General features: G+C 40.6%; 1 protein-coding gene across 6 annotated transcripts in view; it reads left to right on the plus strand.

Moving 5' to 3' along the window:
- Positions 1 to 26,940, plus strand: part of MEIS1 (Meis homeobox 1) — a 136,080-nt gene that overhangs the window by 22,743 nt on the left and 86,397 nt on the right. For all 6 annotated transcript variants that reach the window (XM_079110610.1, XM_079110606.1, XM_079110607.1 and 3 more), the window contains exon 7: positions 8,094 to 8,205. In XM_079110610.1, the coding sequence (XP_078966736.1) occupies positions 8,094 to 8,205 (112 nt within the window). The remainder of the gene's footprint in view (positions 1 to 8,093; positions 8,206 to 26,940) is intronic.

A 26,940-nucleotide genomic window follows, 5' to 3' on the forward strand; every position in this document is an offset into this window, starting at 1 on the left:
CCACCTACCTCTACTATGATCTAGATGCTAATATATAATACATATGCAACATGTATAATATGTATGTGTAATGTATATTTTATATATAAATATATATGTATATATACATATAAATATATGTGTATATATACATATATTTGTAAATATATGTTTATCTTATATATATGTGTGTGTGTGTGTGTGTGTGTGTGTGTGTGTATGTATATATGAGCAATGCACCAGAGTTGCTTAGCCATTAAAGTTTTAGAAGTCTGCCTCACCTGATGCTGAATGAGCTACCCTCATGCTGAGTGTAAGGGTACCAGCTCACAGCGATGGAGTGAGCGCCATACCTCAGGAGTGATTGGCTAACCGTCAAGGTGCATATCTAGATGAGAAGTCCATGGTGGCAAATATGGTAGGGCTGGAACTGTGAGAAGAGGAAGTGGGTGTGTTGGTGAGAGCCACAGATCCTGAGAGGGGAGGCTGGATTTCCATTGTCTTACCACTAATTTACCATCTGCCCTGAGTCATCAGAATTACCCTTCAGGCCTCTATTAAGTAGTGTAATAAGCACATTTTATTCTAGCATTAAAAAGGGGCTCAATAAGAACCCTGGCAAGCCTGCAGACTTGGCAAAGGCAAGGGGGTGGGGGAGGGAAGAGAGAAGGAAAGGAGGAGAGTTTCTGGAGAAAGTGGGATCGAGTGTCCAAGGGCAGCGACCTTTTCAAAGACCTGCCTCTCTGTGGAAGGGGAGTGTGGGCCACCATCAGGGAGCATCCCGGGCACTGACCAGGCTTGTCCCACACCGGCAGTTGCCTTTCCGCCCTGTATCATCTTTCAGTGGGACCTTGTGTGAGCTAGGAAAGGTTTCTCTAAAACACACCGTTTCACGTTCTGACCAGTTCTGCACACGTGTGAATGCGGTCCGTGAGTCCCCGGCATGTGTGCACACTGCCATATCAGCTCATGAATGCTTCTGGCATTTCAAACCATTCACAAGCTTGAAAGGGAAGAGGGCAGTTTTACTGTGTGGAAAAAAAAAAAAAAAAAAAAAAGACAAAACAAAACACACTGTCTGAACTTGTTGTGGTTAAATGAACTTTGCTTAATGATTTCCAGGATTTTTTTTTTTAAGCCCCTAGAGAGAATTTTAGGCTTTTATTCCCCCCTGAATTACCTGAATTTGAGTTGAGTCCACATACCCTCAAGGGAGTGTTTGGAGGAGAGCAAGCCATTCACAGGGCTCTAACAAATTGTAGGTGCTCAGTAAACAGTGGTTGAGCGGGTTTAGTGATTATATGGTATGTTCTGGTTATCAAGCAGATGCAAATGGAAGCCTCCAAGAATATCAATAGGAGCGTCAGCATATCAGACCTTAAATGCTCATATATAAAAAATCAGCATCCCTCCTTCCTCAGTTACCAGTACACACAGGTAAATATGTATCAGTTTCTCACCGGAATTTTCTCTGTGTATGGGTCTTTCTTGGTCCCTTTCCTTGGATAGCATCTTTGATTTGGGAGGGGGCTATATAGAGAATCATATGGGCTGAAACTATGCACCTTTAAGGATCCTGAGGGACACTGTTTAGACAGAGTTGAAAAGTTGTGGGGGGACTAACTAAATGTGGCTGTCCTGACAATGTGGGATGATACCAGCCAGTGACCCTACCTGCTCTGCTACATGGACAGGTGCAGTGTGCATGTATGTGTGCATATGGACATGCACAGATGTGGAAAAGGAATGCACATGGGTGTGTTCCCAGGTGGCCTGATCAGCCACCTCCTGATCAGGAGGGACTGCATTGCTGCCTTCTGGAGATGTGCCAGCTCCTTCAGGCCACTAGAGATCATTTACTAAAGAGACCCTGGTGATTTGAGAGAGTAAATGGACCTCCCCAAAGAGAAATCTGGCTATTGACAGGTACAGACTGACTTTACACTTTGGAACACTGCAATCATTTCATTAATTTCTTCATAGCTGTTAGCTGACCTCTTCAGGATCAAGATTGCCAGGTTCAGTTATCCACTTTTGTTCTTTTTTTTTGGTTTTGGGGTTTAAACTCAGTCAATTTACCATGGAGCTACATTCTCAGCCTTTTTTGAACTTTTAAAAATTCAAGACAGAAACTTGTTAAGTTGCTGAGGCTAGTCTCAAACTTTTGATCCTCCTGCCCCAGTCTCCCAAACCACTAGGATTACATGTGTGTACCACACCTAGTGGTATTTATCAACCTTTTTGAATAGGAAGAGTAGGATAGAAATGTTGGGTTTCTTTTTTTGTTTGTTTGTTTTTGTTCATTTGTTTTTTTCTTAACTATTTTATTTTTGGTTTGAATAAAAATGATTCTGGTATCATCCTGATGTGCTGAATGATCAGCTGAGAGGATACATCAAAGTGCTTTGTATACTGTAAAGTGATTTATAAATATTAGATATCAAATTAAACTTGATGGGGTGGGGAGGAGCAAACCACCTGTAAAATCATGTTATTCCAAGGTGAAAATGAGATCAGTTTGCATTCCCTGAGCACACAGCAGCTGGGAGGCAGCTCAAGGTCTTGCATGCTGTGCGTGGAGCCAGCGCCGGTTCACCCTTCTTTCCAGATGCACACAAACTGAACACACCTGTATGCAGATGTTCCAGGGTGGCTGGGTCAATCCACATCGTTACATTGAGAACTACAGTGACTGCCTCTTACTGAGTGCTTGTTGCATGCTTGGCAATTTACATATGTTATGTCTGCAGGGGAGTGTTTTTTTATTCCCCTTTTATACTCTGGGCCATTAGGGTTTAAAGAGGTTGTGCCTTGTCTAAGACCACTTAAGTGGCACAGCCAGGTTGTAGACATGGATTGGTCAAGTTTCACATTTTATTTCCTCTTTTTTTTTCCTGTGTTATGCTGCAAGGAGGTATTAATATATATTTCATATTTGTGTGTGTGAATGCAAGTATGTGAGGTGTTTTTAAGTTGTACAAGTCTTTTTTTAGATTTTATGATGTCTAATGATGTTTTATGATGTTTAGATTACAGGAGGTCACAGTTTAATACAGAGATACCCTAAATATTACTTAAATTATTCATTTATTCAAAAACACATTTGTATCTACTCTATACATTTTCCTAGGATGGAGTCTCTAAGGATGAATACGATGTAGTCCAAAGCATTCAGAATGTAGAATTGTAGAGGGCACAACAGGTCATCACAAGGCAGAGAGTGAAATGATAGGTATGTGCATGAGGTGGTCTGAGTACTCAGGGAAACAGATGCTCACTCATCCTGGAGATAGTGTGTGTGTGTGTGTGTGTGTGTGTGTGTGTGTGTGTGTGTGTGTCTGTTGGGGAAAGTGATACCTGAACTATGGCTTAAATATCAAGATGGAGGTCTTCAGTGCCTGAGGTCAAACGGTGTTGAGTAGGACAGTCCAGGCAGAGGGGAGCACGGGTTAAACAATAGGCAGCAGAATGTCTTCCAGAAATCTTGTGTGGTTGGGTGTTGTTGAAGCCCAGGGAACAAGGAGAGAAATGTCCCTGTGGAAGGTTAGAAAGGACTTTATATACCAGGGTAAGGACTTCCAGTTTTACTCTGTAGACAATAGGGAATAATTTATTTATTCATTCAACACAATTTCCTGAGTGGTCACAGTCAAGCGTTATGTTTGATATTCAGGATGCAATGAAGAGTCAAATGGATGCCATCCCTGTTCTCATGGAGTTTATGCTATGGAAGAATTGAACTCATTTCAAACTGTAGAGAGGAGGTGTTTAACAAGAACAGCACTCACTAAGATGGAAACTAAGAGATTTATTTGAAAACTATTTCAGGGTAAAAATGAACAAGATGTGATGACTGATTAGATGGAGAGGGAGGGAGGGACGAAGGGAGGGAGGGAGAGTGAGAGACAAAGAGAGAGAGAGAGAGAGAGATCACAGATGGTTCTCTTATACCATGGATGGATGGTGTGACACCTGTTAGGATGGAGAATAGAAAAGAGTGATAGGAAATTTGGTGCAGTCACTCCGAAGTGCAATCACAACAAAGAGTTTAACCTTGGACTTGTTGAGTGACGTGGACATCTTTGCATGGAAATAGTTCAATAGGTAGCTGAAAAAAACAAGACTAAAGATCAAAAAATTTATAGACACAAATTTGGTGGCATGGTAGTGAAAGGAATTTTCCAAGGGAAAATATGGAAGGTGATAAGAGGACCTACCGTATGTTCAAATTGAAGGCATAGATGGAAAAAGAGTCACCAGTGGATACTTCTGTTCAGGTAGTCAAGGTCATTTTTGAAGGTGTAGTTTGTTTGTGGTGGTACAGTAACCAGTAATAATTCCATTTAGTTTTCTAAGTATTTATTGCCAGCTGAACTTGAGCAATGCATTGCACAGAGTCAGGAAAGAGTAAGGTCCCATCCTTGCCCCAGAGGAGCTGCAGTCAGAGGAGGTCCTTACTTCTGCCAAACTACAAGATATCATTCAATTGCCTTTTAAGTAAAAAAAAAGTCATGCAATAAAGAATAATAGTAATTTTGAAATGTTCAAATTATCAAAGAGAGGTAGGGAGACTCAGAGTTTGCTTCAAATAATTATGATGGGGGACTGGGGATGTGGCCCAGTGGTAGAGCCTTGCCTAGCACATGTGAGGCACTGGGTTCGATCCTCAGCACCACATAAAAAAATAAACAAATAAAATAAAGTTTAAAAAAATAATTGTCATGATTAGAAAAATCATGAGCAAAAATTAAGTTGGCTTATATTCTACATATATATAATAAATATACATATATATTCATATATATATATATATATATGAACTAACAGGAGTGTTCTGATGGACTGAGGCTTTTAGTTTGCTGCCTTTATTTATAACAATTGAAATGCCATCTTGAGCACATTGGCTATCAATGCCCAGTCAGAGTGTAGTGTTGAGGTCTGTCAGTTTTGGTTTTTGCATCTAGCCCTGTGACCATCTTCTAGAGTTGTGGTTCTCAAACTTTTAGAGAATCAAATACTCCTTTGTGAATCTAATGATAAATTACAGATAATAGCCCTGGGGGAAAATATTCCAGAATGTACATAAACACAGCTCTTGTTAAAACAAGGCCCCTCCCCCAGAGTCTTCCGTAGGAGGCCCCTGGACTTCAGGTTAAGACTTCTTATCTCTATGGATTTCCAATAGGTGAGAACACAGCCATTGCTCATTCTGAAATGATATGCATTGAAGAAAAAAGTCTCTTTGGGACTTAATTTAGAACCATGACTAAGGTTTGCTATACATCTAATGCAATGCATCGTTGATTTTATTCTGTCAGCCTTACTTTACAAGTGGCCTCAAGCAACTCACAACTTCACAGATAAATGTACAAAATCATATGCACATATTTTATTTTAAAAATAATGATGTTGTTTGGTATAACCACATGTAGACCCAGAGATATGTTGTTGTAACTGAGATTCTCTGGTAGGTGGATTTGGGGGGAGTTTTTTCTGATTAGGGCTTTCTTGCATATTTGTATTCAAAGAGTTCATGAGCTATTTCTGATTCTTGGACTTTAATCATGCTTAATGAACTGAACTAAGCATAATTCTTGTTCTGTTTTGGTAACCTTGTGGATTCCTTCTAATGCTGAATTTCAGACGACTCCATTCTTGAAATGCTAATACACAAAACGGTAATTCAGGAAAGGACCACAAAAGTTAGATTTCATTTAAGAGAAGTGCATTCAGTATTCACAGGCCTTCCAGAGGAGTGAGGCTGTGAGAAGAATATTAGGTGGAATATACTGGCTCCCACCTTTGGTGAACACACAAATTTAAACATATAGGTTGCACAACATTTTGGATAAACTGAGGTGGAATCCAACATTTCTTGCATGAATGCCTGTATAATGTGGTGATAGCTGTGAGAAAAGAGGAGCCCAGCATCTAAGACCCAACACAATGAAAATGCAATGAATCGGAATGCCTCACAGATCATAGCGGAATCAGAATTTCCAGCAAGGAAAATCTTTTCATGGTGAATTAAGTGGTGGATGAAGAAAAATGGTGATGAAAAAAGGTAGGCACAGATCACAAACACTGGGCTCAGGGCTCACTGCTGAAGATTTAAGAACCTTAGCTAAAGCTATGCAGAATAGAATGTGGAAAATTGAATTTACTAAACAATTAAGCATTGAATTAATCTACATCCTGCACAGTAGAAAAGTGGGGGAGGGAGCTGAGCAGAGCTGAATAAATCAGTGGAGCTCATTAAAAGATAGTGAATATATCAGGTCTGTTGTAGCATAAAGGAGGACAGTTTCCTGTATAACATGGAATAATTCTCTGGTTCTAAGTCACCTTTTTGGAGTCCTAGTCTTAATCAGATTAACAAACGTGGTCCTGATGAGGTTAGTCTGTTGCTCTGTATTTTAGCTTGTTATCACTAGCTTTTCTATTAATTACAAGTCAGATCACCAGTCAACAATAGTAGTGAGGGACAACATAAATAAAATGAGAGTGCCCAGGAGATGTCACTCGCAGGATCTCATGCATCCTGAAACTCCCACGGGCTCCTGCAGCCTCCCACATGCCTTGCCGGTCTTTTGTTCAATTACAGTTAATGCAATAGTTTGCCATTTTCTCCTTCTAATTATATTTTCAAGTGGGATTTGTAGCACATAGAAAAACATCCTTTTACATGTCGAGGCACCGGGGTTTTGTGCCTGGCATTGTCTGTCCCCTGGGTGCTGTACCATTCTTTCTGCAGAGCTCTGAATAAACAAGTCCCCCTTTTAGAGCTGCACTTGTACAAACTGAAAATTTATGCATTAACTGTTTGCATTCTGAGCATGTGTTCCAGATTACGTCTTACAGCATTCTTCTGGTATGCTGCAGAATGCGTGTATGCAAAAACCCTTCTTTTACAGTTCCCATATCTCTGTACCATAGAACCAGCAGATCAGTTAGCACTGTTTTTGAGAATATATGCAATGGGTGAGCTGAACTTACAAGCGGCATCTCTTTCTGTGACTTTCTGTCATTCTGGGAGCTGCATTAGGCTTCTGGCCAACGCTATGGAATAGGGGACAGTGAAGCACCCTCTTCAGGAGCAGTGAATCTCCCCTTTGATTGCTATGCAGCAAGCCTCTTAGATGGGATCTTCATTTTCTTCTCCCTGGGTGTCTGAAACATTTTGATCTCCTTAGCCCTTCTGATTTTCTCTGGGATGGAAAAATACTTTTCAAGAAATAAGCAAAGAGTGCTTTGATTTTTCTAGGCACATTAAAAATGTTGGAAGGGTCAGTAAACTTTACTACCACACAATCATGAACCGTGACCTCATATGACTGAAATGATGTATACATATTTTGCACACGAGATCATCCTGTTTTTCCACGAATAGTCTTGAAGACAAATACCACTCCCTAGCCAACAACCAGCTTTCTCTTCTGCATCATTCCTACTGTGCAGGATGACCAGTGAGTGACTCACGAGGCTGTTTTTGAAAGCTCGCACTAAAAGCTAATTAAAGTCTTTTCTGGTGATAAAGAGAGATTTGGGAGAAGTATCACCATGATTGTTTTCCCCAAGAATTTAATTTACAGCCAGTTTTTCCTATCTGAATGTTACTTTCAAACGCACCCAGTGATAAGAAGCAACATCTGTTTTCCGTTCAATAGTACAAGAAGGCTCGGCATGGGGCTGAGTGTACACAGTCCATGTGAATCTATTGTTATTCTCATTTCTTTTTTGTCCCTGTGCCTGGTCCATTTGCCATGTACCATCCGGCAAACAGCTGACACATACTAGCTATTATGGACCCAGGCCTAATTGTGAGATCTTAAAAGCTCTACCATGTTTGTGTTCTAGCATCAGAGGCCCCCATGAGCCACAACAGTAGAGACCACCACTCTCATTTTGCATTTCTGGAGTAACAGGCTGTTGGGTCAGGGTTTTTTTTTTTTTTTTTTTGGTGTGAAAAATAGAAACTAGTGGCAGCATTTTCCTCTTCCTTTGCCTGGAACATTTTTTGTTTTCCTTGGTAGTAAGGCACCCTGTGATGGGATCGCACCCAACAGGTGTTAACACACTGCTCTTATCTGGATTTCTGATTTGTGCCCCCACAGCCCTCTTGGAACAGAGATCATGATGACACGGCGTCCACCCGCTCAGGAGGAACCCCAGGCCCATCCAGTGGGGGCCACACGTCACACAGTGGGGATAACAGCAGTGAGCAAGGTAGGAGAGGTGTTCTCATTCTCTTTTGATACTTGTTTTATTTATAAGTGTTGAAAAATTGGAAATGTCTAGGTAGTTATTTTCTATACAGTTTCTCCTAGAAAACGATCCCACAGAATGTGAGAATTAGCTCATCCTGTTTAATTCCCTTGCCCTTCTCTTCTTCTGTGCCATTCCAGCTGCCTAATCGCCTGTCACCTGGCCACCTCCATGAAACGGTCAGTGAATTGATGGAGGGCAAGACTGGAGGAGTAGATTGGAAGTTAAAATGTGCATAAACAGTATGGCACTAATGACCTGCTATACAAATAGAAAGCAGTGTTATCACCTGCCCTTGGGGAGGTTTTTTCAAGGAATCATGAAGAAACACCCATTAGAATCCCAAGTTAATGATGTCGTAAGTTGCTTAGAAGGCATTGGGCAACCTACACTGGGCTTCCCTCTCCACTGGGTTGAGGCCTTCTGTCTGCCTTCCCTTAATATTGACTCTCTCAAGTGTTTGACTTCATTGCAAAGCCAGATGAAGTGAGTGAGGAAGACATGCAACAATATCAACTTAACTTGTGTGGTGCCTTGAACCCACACACACGTGCGTGCATGCAGGTCTCCAAGGATGTGCATGTTTGACTTAAGTGATAGGCAGCAAGGTTTCAACATCAAGTCAGTCTTCAGGAAAAGCTGAATGAGTATCCACACAACTCATATTGCTTTTGATGAGGCCCTATTGCAGTGGATTTTGTGTTTAATTAATGCAATTAAAGTTGAAAAGAGAATTTTTTGACTGTAAATAGAAAGTCTGCTTTAAGGAAGTTGACCCTGGGCCCACAGTAGGTACATACTTTTAAAATCTGGTTCTGTGATCATGGTTCACTGGGGTGCTGTTAAGCAATGGAAGAGTTTTGCTGTCTAACCCAGACAGGCTACACCCATCAGAATTGCAAAGTCTACAATGAATTTAACGTGATTAATCTGAAAACAAGAGCAGGAAGGTTTGTTTTTGTCTTTTTTTTTTTTTTTTTAATTTAGGGCACATGTATGCTATTTTCTCTGGGAATAACTTCTGCAAACATAATCTTAAGCGTTTGAGACATTTTATTGTTCAAAGAGAAGTTGCTGACTTCATCACGAGTATAAGCCTAGTAAAAACGGAGCCTGGAATAGTAAACTAGTCCAGAGCCGAGGCAGAAGCAGGTGACCTCTGACCTCTGACTTTTACTGGAAGATGATATGCAGCATAAATCCAAGGGGCCCTTTTTCTTTCAAGTGCATATGTATATGTTATGGCGTCGCTGTTCACAGCACTGTGGTTAAGGCAGCGTCAGCACTTTTGATATATAAAGCCCTACTTTCAGAATTCTACTTACATTATGAGTTTTCAAAGAGGTGTAAATGGAATCTAAATTCTTTTTCCTGTAGCCCAAAATTGCTATGTGGGGTCACAGCTTAGCATTTTGTTTGTTTCTCTTTCTTTTTCATTTCTTGTTTTTAAAAACGTACATCATCTGTGGACGGGCAGGTAGTTTGGCTGCTGCGTTAAGGCTGGCAAACTGCTGAAATGCACTTGAATTTAAGACTGTGATGCCTAAGTTTTCTCAAATATAATCTGATAAGAGGATTTTCAGAGGGCAAATGCCCAATGCCAGTTCTTCTCCTCTGTTGAGCCATGACAAGGAATTAGGAATTTTGTGTGTTTCCTTTAACTTCAACAAGTGATCTCCCAAGGCCTATTTAATAGTGAATTTGATTATAACCAGGAACCATGGACTCTTCATGTGACTGGTTTGTCACTTAGAAACTTTGCCTGTATGCTTTTTTCCTCATTATATTTAAGACCACCACCTTGGGTTGTTGAAATGAAACGCTTCTCATTTTCACATAAATTATCTCATTTGAAGCATCTTGATTGAACCAAAACAGATGGCAGATGAAGCAGACCTACCCCCATTTGGCAGATGAGAAAAATAAGAAATGGACAAGTTTCTGATTTGTTGAGGTCGAAGCACGGGGCCAGACCTAAAATCCCAGTGTCCTGATTGTGCATAGAATGTTTCTTCTCATCATATCCTCTTCATCTCTCCACAATAGCCAGTCCCTTACTTCACTGTGATCAGATAAGAACTTTCCATGCTGTCTTCCCCTCCCTGCCCTCCACCGGCTGGACCACAGAGGAAGCGGGAGCCACATCTTTATGTCTTCTTTGCCTTTCCTTCCTTGGTGGGACTTTTTTTTTTTGCAGTGAGATTTATTTCTGCAAAGAGTATGAATGATGCCTGAAAGTGTCGGCCAAACAACTCATGCACATTTCCGAGCCAACCATGACCCTTTCTAAACCTGTTTTTCATCCCTGAGACCTGTGGAGCTGGGTCTTTGTGCAGCCTTTGGATTAACTGTGCACAGTAGCTTTTCCATGTTTTCCCTGTCTGCCTTTTCTGGCAGGCATGGCTGTGTGTAGGCTGTGCCAGCCTTTGGCCTGTAGTACATGTCCTAAATAGTTATTTACACAGTTTGAGTCCATTTTAGTCAACTGGGTAAATAACAGCCCTCTTGAAAAGATTTATAAATCCATAAATATGTCTTTATACATACCCAATAGACAGAAATAACTCAGTCTGTCAAGAACATATCCAAAGAGGTGTTTCCCCCACAGACAGGCGTAATACATATTTTAGAACTTTCTCTACTGTACTATTTGTACTGCATTGACTTTTCCTTGTTTCTTTTCCATTTTCACCACTTCATTATGAACCTGTGGTACCAGAAAAGAAAAAGAAAAAGAAAAGAAAGGAAAAAATCCCTGAGGCTCTGACCCTCTCTTAAATAGCCTCTCTGCTACATGGTGCAGGTATAGAACAGGATGTGTGTGTGTGCGTGTGTGTGTGTATCGCAAATTAATCCTATTCTTTTTGACTTTCAAAGTAAAAAAAAGTAAAATAAATCATCCGGGAGTTTTCTAAAGTTCTGACATATTTCAAAAGACAGTAAAGGTTTCTGGTTAGAGGAACTTTCGCAGTGTGGGTGATTTTGAGGACCTGATCATTTTCCAAATTAGTAGGTTATCGTGATGGATGAAATAGTTTTAGAACAAATTTTTACACAAGCATAAAAAAAGAAACACAAAATCCAATCCTGGGCATTCTAAAGAGAATGTCCATGAGGTATGCAATTAGGAAGGTTCCAGAGATATTATTATTCAGGGACTTAATGTTTATTCATGAATTACATAGTATATCTTTTCCCCAACTAAATTATTTATCATGACAGCTCTTCGCTATGTTGTATCCCTTCATTTAATATTAACACCTGTGGCCCTTTGCACAAGCAAGGTCCCTCAAAATGGGCATTTGAAAGGGAGGCTTCACTTCTGTGTTTGGCTGGGAATTCCACTCTTTTGCTATGACATTGATTTTGCCTACCTTTCAACTTCCTCAAAGCATTAAGCATTTCCAAAGATGTTAGATGGAATTCTTATTTTAATCCCTGTCAATTATTTGCTATTTCCCACTTTTCAGGAGAAAAGAAATAACCTCAGAAATACTGGAGAGTAGGTGTCAGAGGCTACTCTCTGGGATCTGGGTCTCTGGGTTTTGTGACTCCATCAAGATGGAGTGTCTCAGGACTCCCAAGTAGTGTTTTGTAATACGAGGTACACGTTGGCAGATTGTATCCTTCTTGGGTCTCTTTTATCTTACTGTGCGTGTCGGTCCTGCTGACCACAATCAGGTCTGCTCCAGGACATGTATGGTTTGGAGCAGGAGAACATAAAGCAAACCTGGTGCCTCTTCCCTTGGGGTCCCCGCTGTAGACACTCTAGGCCTCACCAGCAGCTCGAGCTATGATTGGCCACATTTTGAGTTTGGGTAATGTGTCCCTTTTAGGTCCAAAGTGAAGGGTGATGAATAAGTGATAATAATAAAATAGGATTTTAACGGCCAACAGTTAATGTAAGTATTTCCATCCCCCACTCTGTAGCCAGGTCATGGAGGATCAGGGAGGTAAGGAGATTTGCCAAGGCCACATCCTGGTTGGTGATGGAGTTGAGATGCATGCCTGCTCAGTCTCAGTCCAGAGCCCAAGCTCCTAACTACCACATCTCATTTAATGCTGTACTTTCATGAGGCTTAGAAATAGGAAAACAGATCATTTGCCAGACATCCTTTCTGTTACCAATTCAGCAACTCTGTCTGCAGCTCTCTGTGCTGGTCCAGTGCTGGGCTCTGTAAGGGCGACATAGCCAGGAACATGACAGAATCAGCTGAGACTCCTGGGAGAAGACTGCTGGAGAGCAAGAACCTAGTTTTGTGTGCTAAGTAGAATGACGATTGAGCTATTTACAAGGAGAGCGTGATGATTGATATGATTAATTTGTATTATGTATTAAGAGCCTATAGCATTTCACTCATTCAGGGGTTATTGAATTGAGAATAAGAGCCCAGAAATCAAGTCAGGATTTCTCTTGTGGAACATTTCCCACTTAAAGCTCATCTTATTTTCCTGTTTTGTGAGGATCAAGTATTATTTTGACATCAAAATTTGGTGTGAAACATTTCAACCTGAAAGAAATTGAATGATTGCTAGCACCTTTAAACCCATGTATGAACTTCTTTTTTTTTGGGGGGGGGGGTAGGTCTCAGATCAACAATAGGATCACTAGAAAAGAGAAAAAGAAAAACCACCATGTTTCTTTAAAGAAACTGAAAAGCACTGCTCTTTCTTTATAATAACGTATCCAGAGTCGCAACGCCTCCCACTGCCCCCCACCTCCACACCGGCTTTTGTAGGAGTCCAGGCAACCTATGGCAGAAGGCAATTCCATGTTTTATTGAGGGGAATCTTAAGGCAGTTGTTCCAGGCCTGTGAAGCCAGCAGGCAGAGCTGCCCGAGAGGGGGTGGGGAGCAAGAAGGGAGGAGGTGGGGAAGGGCCACATTGTGTTCCAGATGACTGAGCAACGATTTATATGCCAGCTCTCCTTTTTACATGAAGAAGAAAAGTAATAACAGCCCAAACCCAGGCATTTGAAACAGTCAGCTGTCCGATGAATAATGGGATAGGTGGGAAGGAGCTTTCTGATTGGATGTCTTAATGAGCACATTTTGCACAGAGTTTGGGCTGCAGTTCCCCTTGACCTTTGCCCTTTATTGACCAAACTGACACTTCATTTTTCACATACTTCCAATTATGGCTGGGCTTAAGTGTCGCCCTCCCCTCCTTTATTTCTTTCCTATGGACAACTTGAGAGTGGTCGAGGCCACAGCAGATATTTTAATTTGAAAAACTACCCTCGAAACTCAGATTTAGGGTGTAATCTGAAACTGCTGTCTGTTTGTCGTTTTTTCTGATGAAAACACAAGTTATCGCCATTTGTTTAGAAACAGTTTTCTTGGAGAAAAAAATTCTGATTTTGAAAGCAGAGTATTTATAATCACTTGAGAACTTTGAAGATGACGAAAAGTGTTTAAAAGTGGGTTTCTTTCTTTTTCTTCTCCTCTTTCTTGTGTGACTTCATCTGTCTGTTGGTCAAAGTGACTTGTCTGATCCATATTTGTTCACACTTGCTTCTTTAGCTTCTTGCTTCTCTACTGGGACTTCTTATATTTCAAGGAGTCCGTGATGTATTTTGGCTAATACACTTTTGAGCAAAGGGGAAAGTAAAATATAATTGTGACCACAGGCCCCAGGTCTTAGACCAGTGCACCCTATGTGTTACTTTGCTTGTGTTTAATGTTAGGTTGCAAATTAAAGTGTGGCCTTGGCATGAGGTGGCAGGCAGAATAGGAAAATGATTTCCTGGTGGGAAAAGTCAGGTGTAAAAAAAAAAAAAAAAGGAAAGGGGAAGTTATTATACTCCACAAATCCCCGTTATCAAAAGGTCCATATTATTAACTTCTCAAACATGTCCAATTAGATGTTTAGATTGAGAACTATTTTCCCAGGAACATCTTGTAATGCACTCCCCTTTTCTTTTATTGACTCATCAAATGCGGGTAACAGTTTTCTGTTCTCCATTTGCTTGGCTTCTCGCCTCGTGAGAGCAGGTCCTCTTGCAGAAAAATAACTTCATCCTCTAAAAGTGGTAACTGCATTTCGGGGCACGAACTTGGCCATAAGCATTTTCACTAAAAGTACATCTTCTCTCTATTAGGCCACATTACTAGTAAACTTGAGGTCATTGTTTTTCATCTTAAACAACCAAACCATGCATTTGAAATTATTTACAGCCAAATAGATTTCCTTCTCGCACACACATTATCTGTCTCAAAAGTGGATGAAGTGTTACCTACTTTATTATGTAGCCCTCTGGCATATCCATGGCATATTTTTTACTATAATATGGTAATAAAAGAATATGTAAAAGACAGACAAAGGTTCTGTCTTTTTCTGTAAGGTGACCTCTGTTACCAAGTAACTGCTTTACTTATGAGCTTATTAAAAACTCAAAAAATGAGCTTTTCATACTTCATAGGCATTGATGTGAAAATGAGCTGTCCTGTGAGTAGTTTTCTTGATCATTTTTAGAACAATTGATTAGCCAAAGAGCTCCTGTCATTAGTTGACATTGACTGATAGCAATTTGTCACAAGCTCTGAAGGTCAGCTAGACAGTTGGAGTTTCAGCTTGTCTTTGATTGACCTTTACTGATTCCATCCTCATGTGATTGGGTTTGAATAGGTCTGACCCTCAATTGGAAAAGACAGGACATTAGTCAACAGGGTCATTTCTTACAGTTTCTGTTGATTGTGCATTTTTATTTATGTGTGAACTCATGGTCTGGATTTCTTGGCCATTTTTATACTCTCAGTTTTGAAACTTAAAAGGTGTGATATTTATTAAGTGTGGCCTTAAAGCCACAATTCCATTTTCCCTTCAGTTTGCATTTAACAGAAGACTTGCTATGTGCTGCCCCCAAATTGCCTAATGACACTGGCCTTTGCCACCTGTGCTGATACTGGAGTTTTGTTGCAGGTGATGGATGGACGTTTGTTGTTGCTGTTGCTTTTAAGGAATATTGACTTTAGTGTGACTTGTAGAACTTCTAAAATTATACACTCATTCTTTGACTTCTCTGGAATTAATTACTTTGTCTCCCAAGACTCATGCATTATTTTTAATAAATGGAAATGGAGCGGTAAAGAATTATGAATAATGATGCTCTGTCATTTCATCCTTTAGCTTTGCAACCAAAGCATGAGCATTTTTTTTTTTTTTAAAGGTAGCTACTTTTCAGTTCCATTCAGTCTGCTGTAAACTAGAGAATACTCCCTGGGTAGAAGAGGATTTGTATTTCAGGGACAGTGCAATGTATTTTCTGTTGTAAGGGACCAGGAGTTAATTGCTTGTAATATTCAGGTCTTTCCTCTCTAAATCTTGAGATATTTTTCTAAGCTACATCACATGTAGAAGAATATATTCCATACTCACAGGAACAACATTCATTTTGTTGCTTTATGTAAATAATAAAAAATGGTGAGCTTAACTTAAAAACGCAGGTCTCAATCTGTAATTATTTAATTCAGTTATTTCTTTCCTCTTGTTCCTGCTCACCTTCCCATCTTGTCTCACTTCTGTGTTGGGTTTTAAACTATAAGCAATAACTCGTTTTTCAGGTTGGCCCTCCCAGACGTTCCAGGGCCACCACACACAGCCTGGCACAGCCTAAACATGTGTTTTAGTTTCTCCCCAAGAAAATAAATGAGGAGAGAATCCATTGTCCCAGGTGGTGGATTCTTCACCTGGTGTCATTCTTGGCAAGGCAGAAGTGAGGAAGTTAATTTTAGGGAAGCATTCATTTAACATAGCCCAAGGAGATAAAAAGAGTTTAGCATCATAATCTTTTCTGTAGACAAGCCAAAATGTTATCAGGCGTTGTATTTAAGGGGGGAAAATGTAGATTTATACATTCTAGTCAAGTCATCAAAATGGATTAAGTGCTTACTGTGTGTCAGGTGCTTTGTGTGAGGCTATGAAAATGAGTAGGTCATTGTATGTGTCCTCAGGAAGTTTGTGTGCACCCACAAGGGCATCAAGTGTGTGGAAGTGAAATAGTCACTAAGTACTGGGGGTGCCCCGAGTTCTGTAAGTGTACTTATTTGTCAACATGCCCGTGACCCAGCCTGGGTAACTCCGTGGTCAGGGCTGCTGCTGAATCACTCGGTATGGCCACCTAGGGTCTCTGCTGTCTGGACCATGGGGCCATCATTACTTTAGTCACCTGACTGCTGACTCATATTGATCTTCAGGGAATCTTGACATCTTAGTTGTGGAGGGGACTCCTGTAGCAGTTTGGTGAAGTCTAGGGAAACTTTTCAGAGTAGTATTTTTAATCAACATATTAAAAATAATAAGATAATATGGGAAACCAATTATATTGAAGATCTCATTATCAAAAAATATTTTAAGAAAGTTAATTGTAATACAGTAAGGTAAATGCTTTGTTAAATATGCGTTGCACAACAAGATCTACCCAAAAATCCATTATCTATTGCATTTTTGAAGTAGTGATGAATGTAAGTGATGTGTTACGGTATTTGTAACAACTGTATCATGATATGTAAATATGATTTCCCCTGGGGAGAAAGTCATAGTCCCTGCTAAGAGTTCTTTGGTTTGTTACTTATCTATGTACTTGTTTGAAGGAAATACTCATTAGAGGTTAGTAAGAATAAAAATAGAATTTTTCCCTCTTCCATTGACATCTTCTTCTTCAATTCTAACTGCTGGAGGGAGAATCTATGTGGTTCAGGAAAAGAGCTTCCAACCTAAATTCAAGTGTTATGGTCGGAAAGTAGTCCACGAACCCCCAGGTTTGAGGGAGTGACCCTCTTCTATGCTGTGCTGGTGTTCAGTGTTCTTATCTTTCACCACATGTTGAAATGAGCCATGTATGGGCCGTGTATGGGTCATCCTTCTCAGGAGACTGCCTTGAAAGGAAATGTGTATTCTCCATCTTTGGATATCCTATGCCCAGCACAGTTACAGGCACATAGTCATTGGTGGATCCTCATCTAATAAACAGGACTGAGAAACCTCTCCTGTGTTCAAGCTGCAATTGCACTACATTCCCTCAGGACTGATTTCTTCTGGGTGCCAGAAAACTAATCTCCTGTGGAAATCTGTCAAAGTGGAAATAGGTGCCAAGGTCTCGCCTGCCCTGGCTCTCAGAGATGCATTTCAACAGGGGCAATGAAGGAAAGATTCAATGAGGAGCTGTTTCTGATGTTGGTGTAGATGAATTTGGGGCTGTCATTGAAATCACACCACCTACGTAATTCCCAGTTTTTCCTGCGCCTTCCCTTGGATACTATCAGGTGCCCCTCAGTGGGCATCTAATAAAAGATGCATGGAGACAGCAGTGGCATTTCGGAATCTTTTGAGGGATTGTAGGACTGGGGGTGAGGATGATTTCTGAGACAGGACCTTGAAACAGGAGTGACTGTGTTACCCTTGGAGGCGGCTTTTATGGTCTATGCCCTTCCCAGTAGCATGATTTCATCCCCTGGGATGCAATACTTAGCTTTGCCCCTGAATTCATCTTTCTCCCTCATGAATGCTAGTACTAATTAAAGATGGTAGCAGAGGATTTGGCTGTCAGCCTAGCAAAAAATAACCCAAACAGTACATTTATGCCAAGCATTTTCCTTAAAAAGATGTAGGCGTTGTCTACCTCTTTGTATTGATTGGTCCCAGAGGTAGAGTCAGTAAAGTTGGGTTTGCTCGAGTGTCTGGCTTTGTGGATTAGTTCAGTCTTGCAGATAATTTTCCATAATTACTTAACCTAAAAGCATTCTATCTGATTAGTACAATTAGCTTTGGCTTACCCCATTTACCAATATAACCCATATGCATTCCCTCCTAAACATAGTTTATTTTATTTCCTGACAAACAATGAAGTAGAACTTCCTTTTACTTATTTCCAGATCAGGAGGAAAAGAGAACATAATCTTATATAGCAAATCTTAAATTTTATTCACAGTCATGTGTTTTTAAGAAAGGAGGAATTGAAGAGTAAAGGCAGAACATATTTCATTTGTCAATAATCTTGTTGCTAAAGTATAAGCATTTAATCAGTGCTATGTCTTTAACAATTTCATTTGGTTTTTAGTTTGACTCTTTGCATGCATGCCTCTATTAAAATGTACCTATGACACTAGAACAGGTAGCACCTTGACCTGTTTTTATACTTTGATGTCTTGGGATAAAAGCATATGCAGATGCTTCTTGATTTATGATGAAATTATTTCCTTTAATCCCATAGTAAATTGAAAATGTTGAATGCAGGAAATGTATTCAATGCACTTTGTAGGGTATCAGTTATTCCTCCTCATGATATTGTGTCCCTGCCCCGCACTGAAAGCATCAAACTGCATGCTCCTGGCCCAGGAAAAGACCAAATTCTGAAATTTTGAAAGGGTTTGTATTGAATGAGAATCACTTTTCCACCATTGAAATTTGAAGAAATTATGAATCACACCATTATAAATTGGTACAATCCGTATTGAATTTTAAAATGTGTATATCTTCTCTCCCTCATTCTAAGAAAGAATTTAAGGAAATTGACAAACTAGATAAGTATACAATAGCATCAAAATAGTATATGAAGAAATTAGAAAAAAGGAAAATGAGCAAGAAGGCAGTCATAGGTTACTTCAGAAGACTGTGAATTACAAGATCATGGATAATTGCTGGAAGTAGGCAGTTAATTTGGCTCTGAGCCTCCTAACAGCCAAAACAAAGAGTGAAATAGAATTTACAGCATTTATGGAAGTTCCTCAGAAGAATCCTTTTGACTGGAATTAAGATCTAAAAGAAATTCTCCTCACGTCTTCACGCAAAGACCCAGTGAGATGCCATAGACTAATAATCTCAACAAAACATCTGTCTGACGCCTTTTAAATTCCTCTCACCTCCTGGCACAATGCTGTAAATATAATAACAGTAGATACCTATTTGATTGCTTGATTTGACTAGATGTGTAGAATCACAATCCATTCTTTACTCCTAACTCCTTGGTATTTGAGGTAGTCTTGATTTCCTCAAATCAAGAACAGGTGATAGCCTGTTTTAATATGACCCGAGGTACTAATTGTTTTGCAATGCCAGCAGACCTTTCTCCACTTGTTATCTCCTTCTGACCTTCTGACCATTTTATGGTGGATCGGCTCCCCTCTCATCTTCTCTCCTTCTCCACTTGGGGCCAGTGGTAGGGTGAGAATGCTCCTGTTGATCTGGCTATTGTCCCCTGTAACAGGGTTAAGGGAGCCAGAGAGACTCAGATGAGTAAGAGTTAGACTAGAAATGGGGTGGGGCAGGGTTGAGATGCCAGAATGGAAAGATTTGAGTGCACTTTCTTTAAAAAGAAGGTTCTGAGGCAATATCATTTCAGTCTGTGTAATTGAGGGGACTGGGCCTTAGGAATATTTACATTACACATCCCAGTGCCGAGAACACCCCCTTACGTGAAGGGTATGAATGTAGTGCAACTAAAAGGTATTGTTTGATATTGTGAATTTTAAGCTGAACGAGAGGACTACTCTCAAAGATAGAAGAGATGAAAACAGAAATGGTCTCATCAACTGAATGAGTTTTAATAGAATGTCCACTGCACACCCAGCCCTCTGCTACATATGAGAATCCAAAGTCAAAGAGGTCATTTCTGAAAGGAAGAAACTGACAGTCCAGTGAGGAGCGAACAGTTGACGTCTCAGAAGTTAAGTCGCACGAGTGAGTCAGCGTGGTGCAAGTTGCAGCCAGGATGGCACCCACCAGAGATACAGCTACTGCCTGTCATGTGTCTAGCCTCCCATGACAGTGACAGGAGAAAATGTTTGTTTGTATTTTTTTTTTTTTTGTTGTTGTTGTTGTTGTTTGTTTTTAACTACTGATCTCTCACTTCCCCAAGGGAGTGAGTCTTTATTGGAACTTGGGACAAATGGGGAAGAAGAAGGGCATGGGAAGCAAAGAAATCCATTTGTGTAAAGGTGCAAAGGAGAAGGAAAAGCATGACATTGTGGAGGCTTTGTAAGTACATCAGCGTGACTAGAGGACAGGCGGTGAGCAAGGATGTGTCTGAGATGACACCCAAGAGGTGGCAGGGGACAGACCATGAAGAATCCTATATGGAGACCTAAGAAGTTTGGCGTTTGTGTAGGAGCTCATGGGGAGTCACTGAACACCTTCAGTAATGGCATGGTCAGGTCTGAGGGGTCGGTGCAGGGGGAGACTAGAGGCAGCCCTGCGGTTATTCAGAAATGTTGAGGCTCTGAACTAAGGCAGAGTGAAGAGGCCGGAGAGGGGAGGGCTGCACAGACCGAGAGATTGCTTGGATGTGGGTGTGGTGTGTGATGGAAGGGTCTGGAATGATGTGGAGGTTTCAGAAAATCGACTGTATGGACTACAGGTCTGTCTGGCGTGCCCACTATCTTCTTAAGCATGGGCTTAACTCTCCAGAGACTGATGTAGCAAGTGCAGCTGGACCTGGATGACTCTGGCTCACCGCCCCCCCCCGCCACACCCTTGCTGGGCAGAAGTGACATTTTCCCCACCCCTTCCTGAGGGTGGCTGGGGAAAGTCCTTTCTCCCTGCCTACTGCTCTGCATTCCCTCTGGAGAGGGCTCTGGCTCCATAGGGACTAGGGGCTGGGTGGAAAAGAAGAGGCTAGCCAGGCTATCATGGGAATTCAGTGACTCATTTCATCAGTTTACTGCTCTGAAAATGAGGTGACTTCCCCCTTTGCTTGACAACTGATTGATGAACACTTCCCGAGTGCTGCAGAGGAGCTGTTTTGCTTCACAGGACTTCATGTTTATGGGCTCCCAGTGGATGCTAATCCTGATGTGCTACAGCCTTTTCCACTTCCTGGCTGCGAAGTTTTCTTTTTATGTAGAATTTTCAGATTACCCGCTCAAGACTTAACAGAATCCTGGATTAGAAATAGTAGATGCATTTGCCTATGCATACAACTCTGGTGACATTGACTTTTTGCCAGAATGTTTAAAAAATGAAGCATACTTTTAAATACTGAAGAAGTATTTTGACTAAAAACGCCATCACCTGGGACTTAGGATGTCTATATTGGAAGTCATCTTTTAAAATAGTGTACTTCATTTTGTGTGTCTGAGATTTGTTTTGTTTTGTTTTTAGCTTTTGCTATATTCCCAGGACGTGGTTTTTAGAAGGATTGGTCTGTACTTTGTTTCCAGATGTCTTGCTGCTCTTGGAAGAAAAGGAATGAGTTTTGGAAAACATTAATTGCTCTGCTAAATGGTGGAATGTTAATAATAGCCACATAGCAAGAGTTGGAAGTATTACTTTAAGGATTCAAGAATATTTTTGAGGTTCATTTTTCATAATTGAGCAGAGGCAATAGGTTTGCATCCTGTGGACCAGAGTCATCATCTTAGATACTAGTCACAGCCCTTAGATTTAATTTTCATTTTTCTGATGAAGGCAGTAGGTTTAATGTGTCTTACTTTGCAGCTGGAACAGATTCTATTTTTAATCTGTAAGTCAAATATGGCACAGAGCCATGTGCTGCCCGGATCCAAATGCATAACTCCTGTTGATATCAGTGAGCTTCATGATGGATTGGAAAGAACTATGTGGTCTTTATTCCAAATATCTATCTGACTCTTTAGGATTAAACATGCTGAACAAATTCTAGCACTTTTCAAGTTAAGATGAAGTGTTTTCCAATGTAGCAAGCATGCTGGCTTAAACGAATAATGCAACAATTCCAAATAGACACACACACATAGCCGTAGAATTGGTTTTCAGGCAGAGAGGCAACTGGGCTCAGGAACCTGGCTGGCATAGCAAAGGACATGGCTGTATCGAGCTAAACAAAATTGCCTTTAAATAGAGAAGATAAGAGGAGAAAGCCTTTTCTTTGGATGATCCTGTGCTCATTAGGGTACACGTTATCGGGGGTGGGTAATTCTAGCAAGACCCACTTGTACTTCCTCACTCTTATTATCCAGTGGTGGGAATGGTGTGGTAATATTCATTCAGAATTGACTGGTGTTTGCCTCTATAAATAAATTTGCTCAAATCATAATTGTTATAACAGGATTGTTTGATTACCTGGCAATGGCCTTGTGCTGAGATAGCTTTTGGATCACCTGTTCATTGGGAGCATTTGACAGACCTCATGTTTATTACCCAATTGAATGTCAGTAGCAATTGCAGCTAAAGATAAACAAAAATGCAAGTACTTGTTGACCTTGACTTTTTTCCACAAGAGATTGGACTCGATGACTCTATTGCTGTTGAACTGATAAGGGTTATAAACGGTAGTTTAAGGAAAATGTTTTATTCCCAGAGGAAAATACCCTATTTGCTGTGGGAAATGGCCATAGCATATATACCCTTTCACCAGATATTCTTAATTCACCTTTATTTGGGCTGTGGGAAAAGGATAGAAGAGAAAAGCTTTTTATGGCTTTAATGTACATTTGCATAGATTGTCATAATTTGCAAATGGCATAGTTAGTGGATTGAATGCAATTTTAGAGGAAGCCAATGGTGTTCCTATGATTTATGAGACTTAGTGGCATGATTTCTTTTGAAACTATCATGTTAGCATAATATTGTGTTTCAGAGATGAAGATCCGGCAAAAAACGTGCAATAGATCTGTGGTACTCTTTCTGGTTTTAATTAGAGCATAAAAGTAGAATTGGTTAGTGTAATCTCACTAGAAGCAAAGAGAGAAAATTGACCCAGTGAATATTTACCTGGGACACTCTGAAAGTGCATGGGGGGATATGGTGATCAGCATTTTTCTCTGGGCACGGTGTCTTAAGTTCCAAATTTGAATTCAGAAACATTGGGCCATTAAGGATTCCCCCTTTCTTGGTGAGGCATTAGACCTCAATGACCTGCCCTATTTGCTCTTAAAAATCCCGCTGCAGTTTCCTTTTGAGGAGAGGTGCTTTGGCTCAATGCCACAGGCTTCAACTTTTGCTCTTAAAATGTTGTTTTGATGCATAGTATAGTGATGGCTGAATTGATTTCTGAGCATAAACGGTGGCCTAGATTTTTGCCCTGTGGAAATCCATGGAATTAAGAACTCTAGGTTCCTGGAGTGATAAGAGGTAAGCAAATGATTAGATATGCATGCAGAGAAAAAATTAAGATGCTCGTAGAATGAAAATAAGGGTGTATATCATTTGCAAGTTTAATGTAAATGTAAACCACTAATACAACTAATAATTTAATGCTAATATGTGAGGATAAGTAAATGTGATTCTAATCATTTCCTATTTGGTGTATTTTCAAAGAGTTCAGAGCAAAAATGTACAGTATTGAAAAATTTCCCTGGCTATCCAGAATGAAAATATGGTCTGCCAACAATCATGGCCCCGGAGAAACTCTGGAATACTAGTAACTTGCATTTCTTTCTAGATAGACGTTTGGGACAATTTGAGAAAGTAGGAGCTGAGCTACAGTTTCTTGTAAGGAGGTTTAGAACACAGACATATTATGTAATTTAGTCAATAGATGTACAAGCTGAGATCTAGATCTAGGCCATCAAGCCCTTTTAAGTAATCTCTAGTATTATTTAATAATACATAATATTTTTTTGTAAAAATATTAAGCCTCATAATATATTTTAAAATATAGATTTCCTTTTGATAATAACTCAATTTATATATATACATAATAAATGTATATATATATATATTTTTTTTTTTTTTTTGAGAATGGATCCTATGAATGAAATTTTTAAATAAAAGTAAAGAAAGTCATGCTAGCCAGGCATGGTTGAGGTTGGAATGTTGAGACAGGACTATCACAAGTTCAAGGCCGGCTTCAGCAAATTGCCCTCAGCAACTTAGGCAGATCCTGTTTCAAAATAAATAATAAAAAGTGTCAGGGATGTAGCTCAATGGTAAAGACCCTCTGGGTTCAATCCCAGTGCAAAAAAAAAAAAAAAAAAAAAAAGTCTTACCATATAGTAAATTTCTTGCTCTCTTTAGCAAACAACACAAGAGTTCCACTCTGCCCATCTTCTTTGCTAGGGCCTATTTCTTTCATTATGTATTTCTTTGGAGAATAGCTGCTTGCAGACCTCCACTTTTCATGAAACTTTTGTGAGGAACAGTGGAAATCTTTGCAATGACAGATGCCATTGCAGATTATTATGATGTCCATTACTTGGTGAATGAAATTAGGAAGAGTTTATTTCTGACATGGCACATAACCTTCCCTGCAACAGAAGGACTGCAATCTAGAATCTTTGTTTAAAAAAAAAAAAAAAAGTCCTCAGGATTACTGGTGAGTCTCTGGTTGATATGTTAGAAATGAGCAAAGAGAAGTGCTACCTGGGGCAACCTGGTCCCCAGCAGGAGGGCACCCTGGACTCTCAGCTCAGGCTCCTCCTGACTGTGTGAGGGAGAGCTGTGTCCATGTGTTGGGGGACGGGTATCCTATGCTCTTCTCCGTAGTCGCTGAAGGATGTGGCAAGGATATGAATTGTTTGCAGCTGGCTCTCCGTCCTGACTCTACAAAAGACCTCTGAGTTTATCTGCATTCTTCTGCATACCAGTTCCAATGTAGCCACCTCCCAGGCCACTTTGTGGGAAAGCTTTCTTTATGGTGGATGACGTGGCATTTCTTGTCACTTCCTCAAATTCCTTCCCACTGCCTATCAGCATTGCCCTGGACTTATCTGGGTTGAGCCTCAGGCAGCCAGAGCTAATCCAGGTTCCTATTTCAGAGGAGCAAAGTGACAGCAATGACGCTGCCATTTCTCAGCTTGTGACCTGGGGTGCTGGGGGGAAGGAGCAGAGAGAGGAGTCATTCAAGAGTTGGGGGCCATTGACTGGACTCTCAAACCTGGGGACCTTGAGCTCCTCTTTATTCCCGCCAGTCTTGTTTCTCCATTAGGCTTGTTCAGTTGGAAGTAACTTTTCCATCTCTGACCTAAAGAAGTAAATTGCACTTACATGAGGTTGGTTTCCTTTCTTCCACGGAGCTTGCCCTAATAATTTTGAGCCTCATAGAGAAAGTCCTATGAATTAGGATTTAGAGAACCATGGCTTTAGGTTCTGAATCTTCTGTTATTTAACAAATATTTGCAGAGCACCTACCATGTGCCAGATACAATGCTAAGTGATGGGAAAATCTTCAAACAACCAGTTTTTTTAGAGTTTGCAAACCCTATACCACCATCCTTGTGGCAGGGTAGATATTTGTGTCTCTGTTTTATGGGTCATGTAAGGTCTGAGGGTAGAAGTCTGAGAACAAACAGAACCAAAATTGGTCAGGCTTTTCAAAGTCAGCACCTTACTTTTGTACCAGGTTAAGAAGTAACTTAGTAACTGGTATCTTCCTGATCCATTTCTATTTGCAATATGCTCATCAGTTCTTTCTATGTCTCCTTCCCTGTCTCCCTCCCTCCCTCCCTCCCTTCCTCTTTCTTTCTCTCATTAGAGAGAGGAGAGAATGAAATTAGGGAGGCTCTTTCCTAGAAGTAATCAGGCACGACAGGCATTGTGGTTCATGTATTCATTTGTTCATTCATTCCACTCACTGAAAGTACCTTCTGTATGCTGGAAGGTACTTGCTAAGTCCTAGGACAACAAAGATGAGTGAGACCAATCCCTGCCCTCAAGGAATCTGTAATCCAGTGTTTCTTCCCCCCCTCATCCCCAAGTTTGGACATGTCTGGAACAAATGTATTTCCAGACGCTGTTCTCCGGGGAGTTAGCTACTCTCCCAATCAGTATGGCAGATGCTCTTCGGGCATTTTCAGGCTTGAGGGCTTTCAGTGTGTGGTCAGCACTGAAGCCACCTCCCTTTGGTCTCTCCTCCTGGAAAACAGGCTTGCAGTGAATCAGATTTCTGCATAAGTTGGCTTAACTTCTTTGGGCAAATAACGACCTCTGCTTACCTGTAAGATGGAGGTAATATGAGTACCTACCTGCAGGGTCATGGAGAACATGAAAGATGTTAACCTCTAGAACTTACAACGGTGCCCGGCACCAAGCACTGTCCATGTGCTAGCCGATATCATCATCATCATCATCATCATCATCATCATCATCATCATCATTTGGTCTATTTTTCTCTGTGGACAAAGAGACTGAGAGGGACTGGTGCTCATTCCTGAGCATGAGAGATGGTGTAACAAGAAATCGGGAATCCAGCGCTATTCCTGAGAGCGTCTTCATTCTACAGTGGGGCGTGCCTGAGCATCCTTTTCTGTCAGGATAGAGAGCATTCTAAACTCTGGGCGCCTCTCAGGTTTCCACTAGACTGGAATCCCTTGGCTCCTGTGTCTACTTTCACCTGAGGAGGCAGTGATGAGGAGGTGGGGTATTGAGATATGGACTCATGCGGTTCTCACCACAAGACTGTGGTCCACTGATTTTTTTTAGGCAGTTGCTTGTGTTCTTTCTACACCATGAATTACAGTGTCTGCGAAATGTAGTTCACCGTGTAGGTCAAGGTGACGTTGCCCCGTATAGCCTTTTTGACTGTCAGATTGGGTTAGGGTTGAATGTCCTCAGGGGCCCCTGGTGGAATCTCTTCATGGGATCCAGGTTAGCATGGGGAATAAATTTATGCACTAAGGAAGGTCTTTTTTGTGCCTCTGGTCTCACCCTGCCACAATACTTTGTCTTTGATGAAGCGATTGAGCAGTATCATCAAATTCTTTGAATTTTAGGATATCAATATTTATTGGTGAATATTAAGATACAGGAAGTCTATGCTTGGTATTACAGATAAATTTAATATA

The sequence above is a fragment of the Sciurus vulgaris genome (assembly GCF_902686455.1).
Source record: "Sciurus vulgaris genome assembly, chromosome: 14".
Taxonomy (NCBI): domain Eukaryota; kingdom Metazoa; phylum Chordata; class Mammalia; order Rodentia; family Sciuridae; genus Sciurus; species Sciurus vulgaris.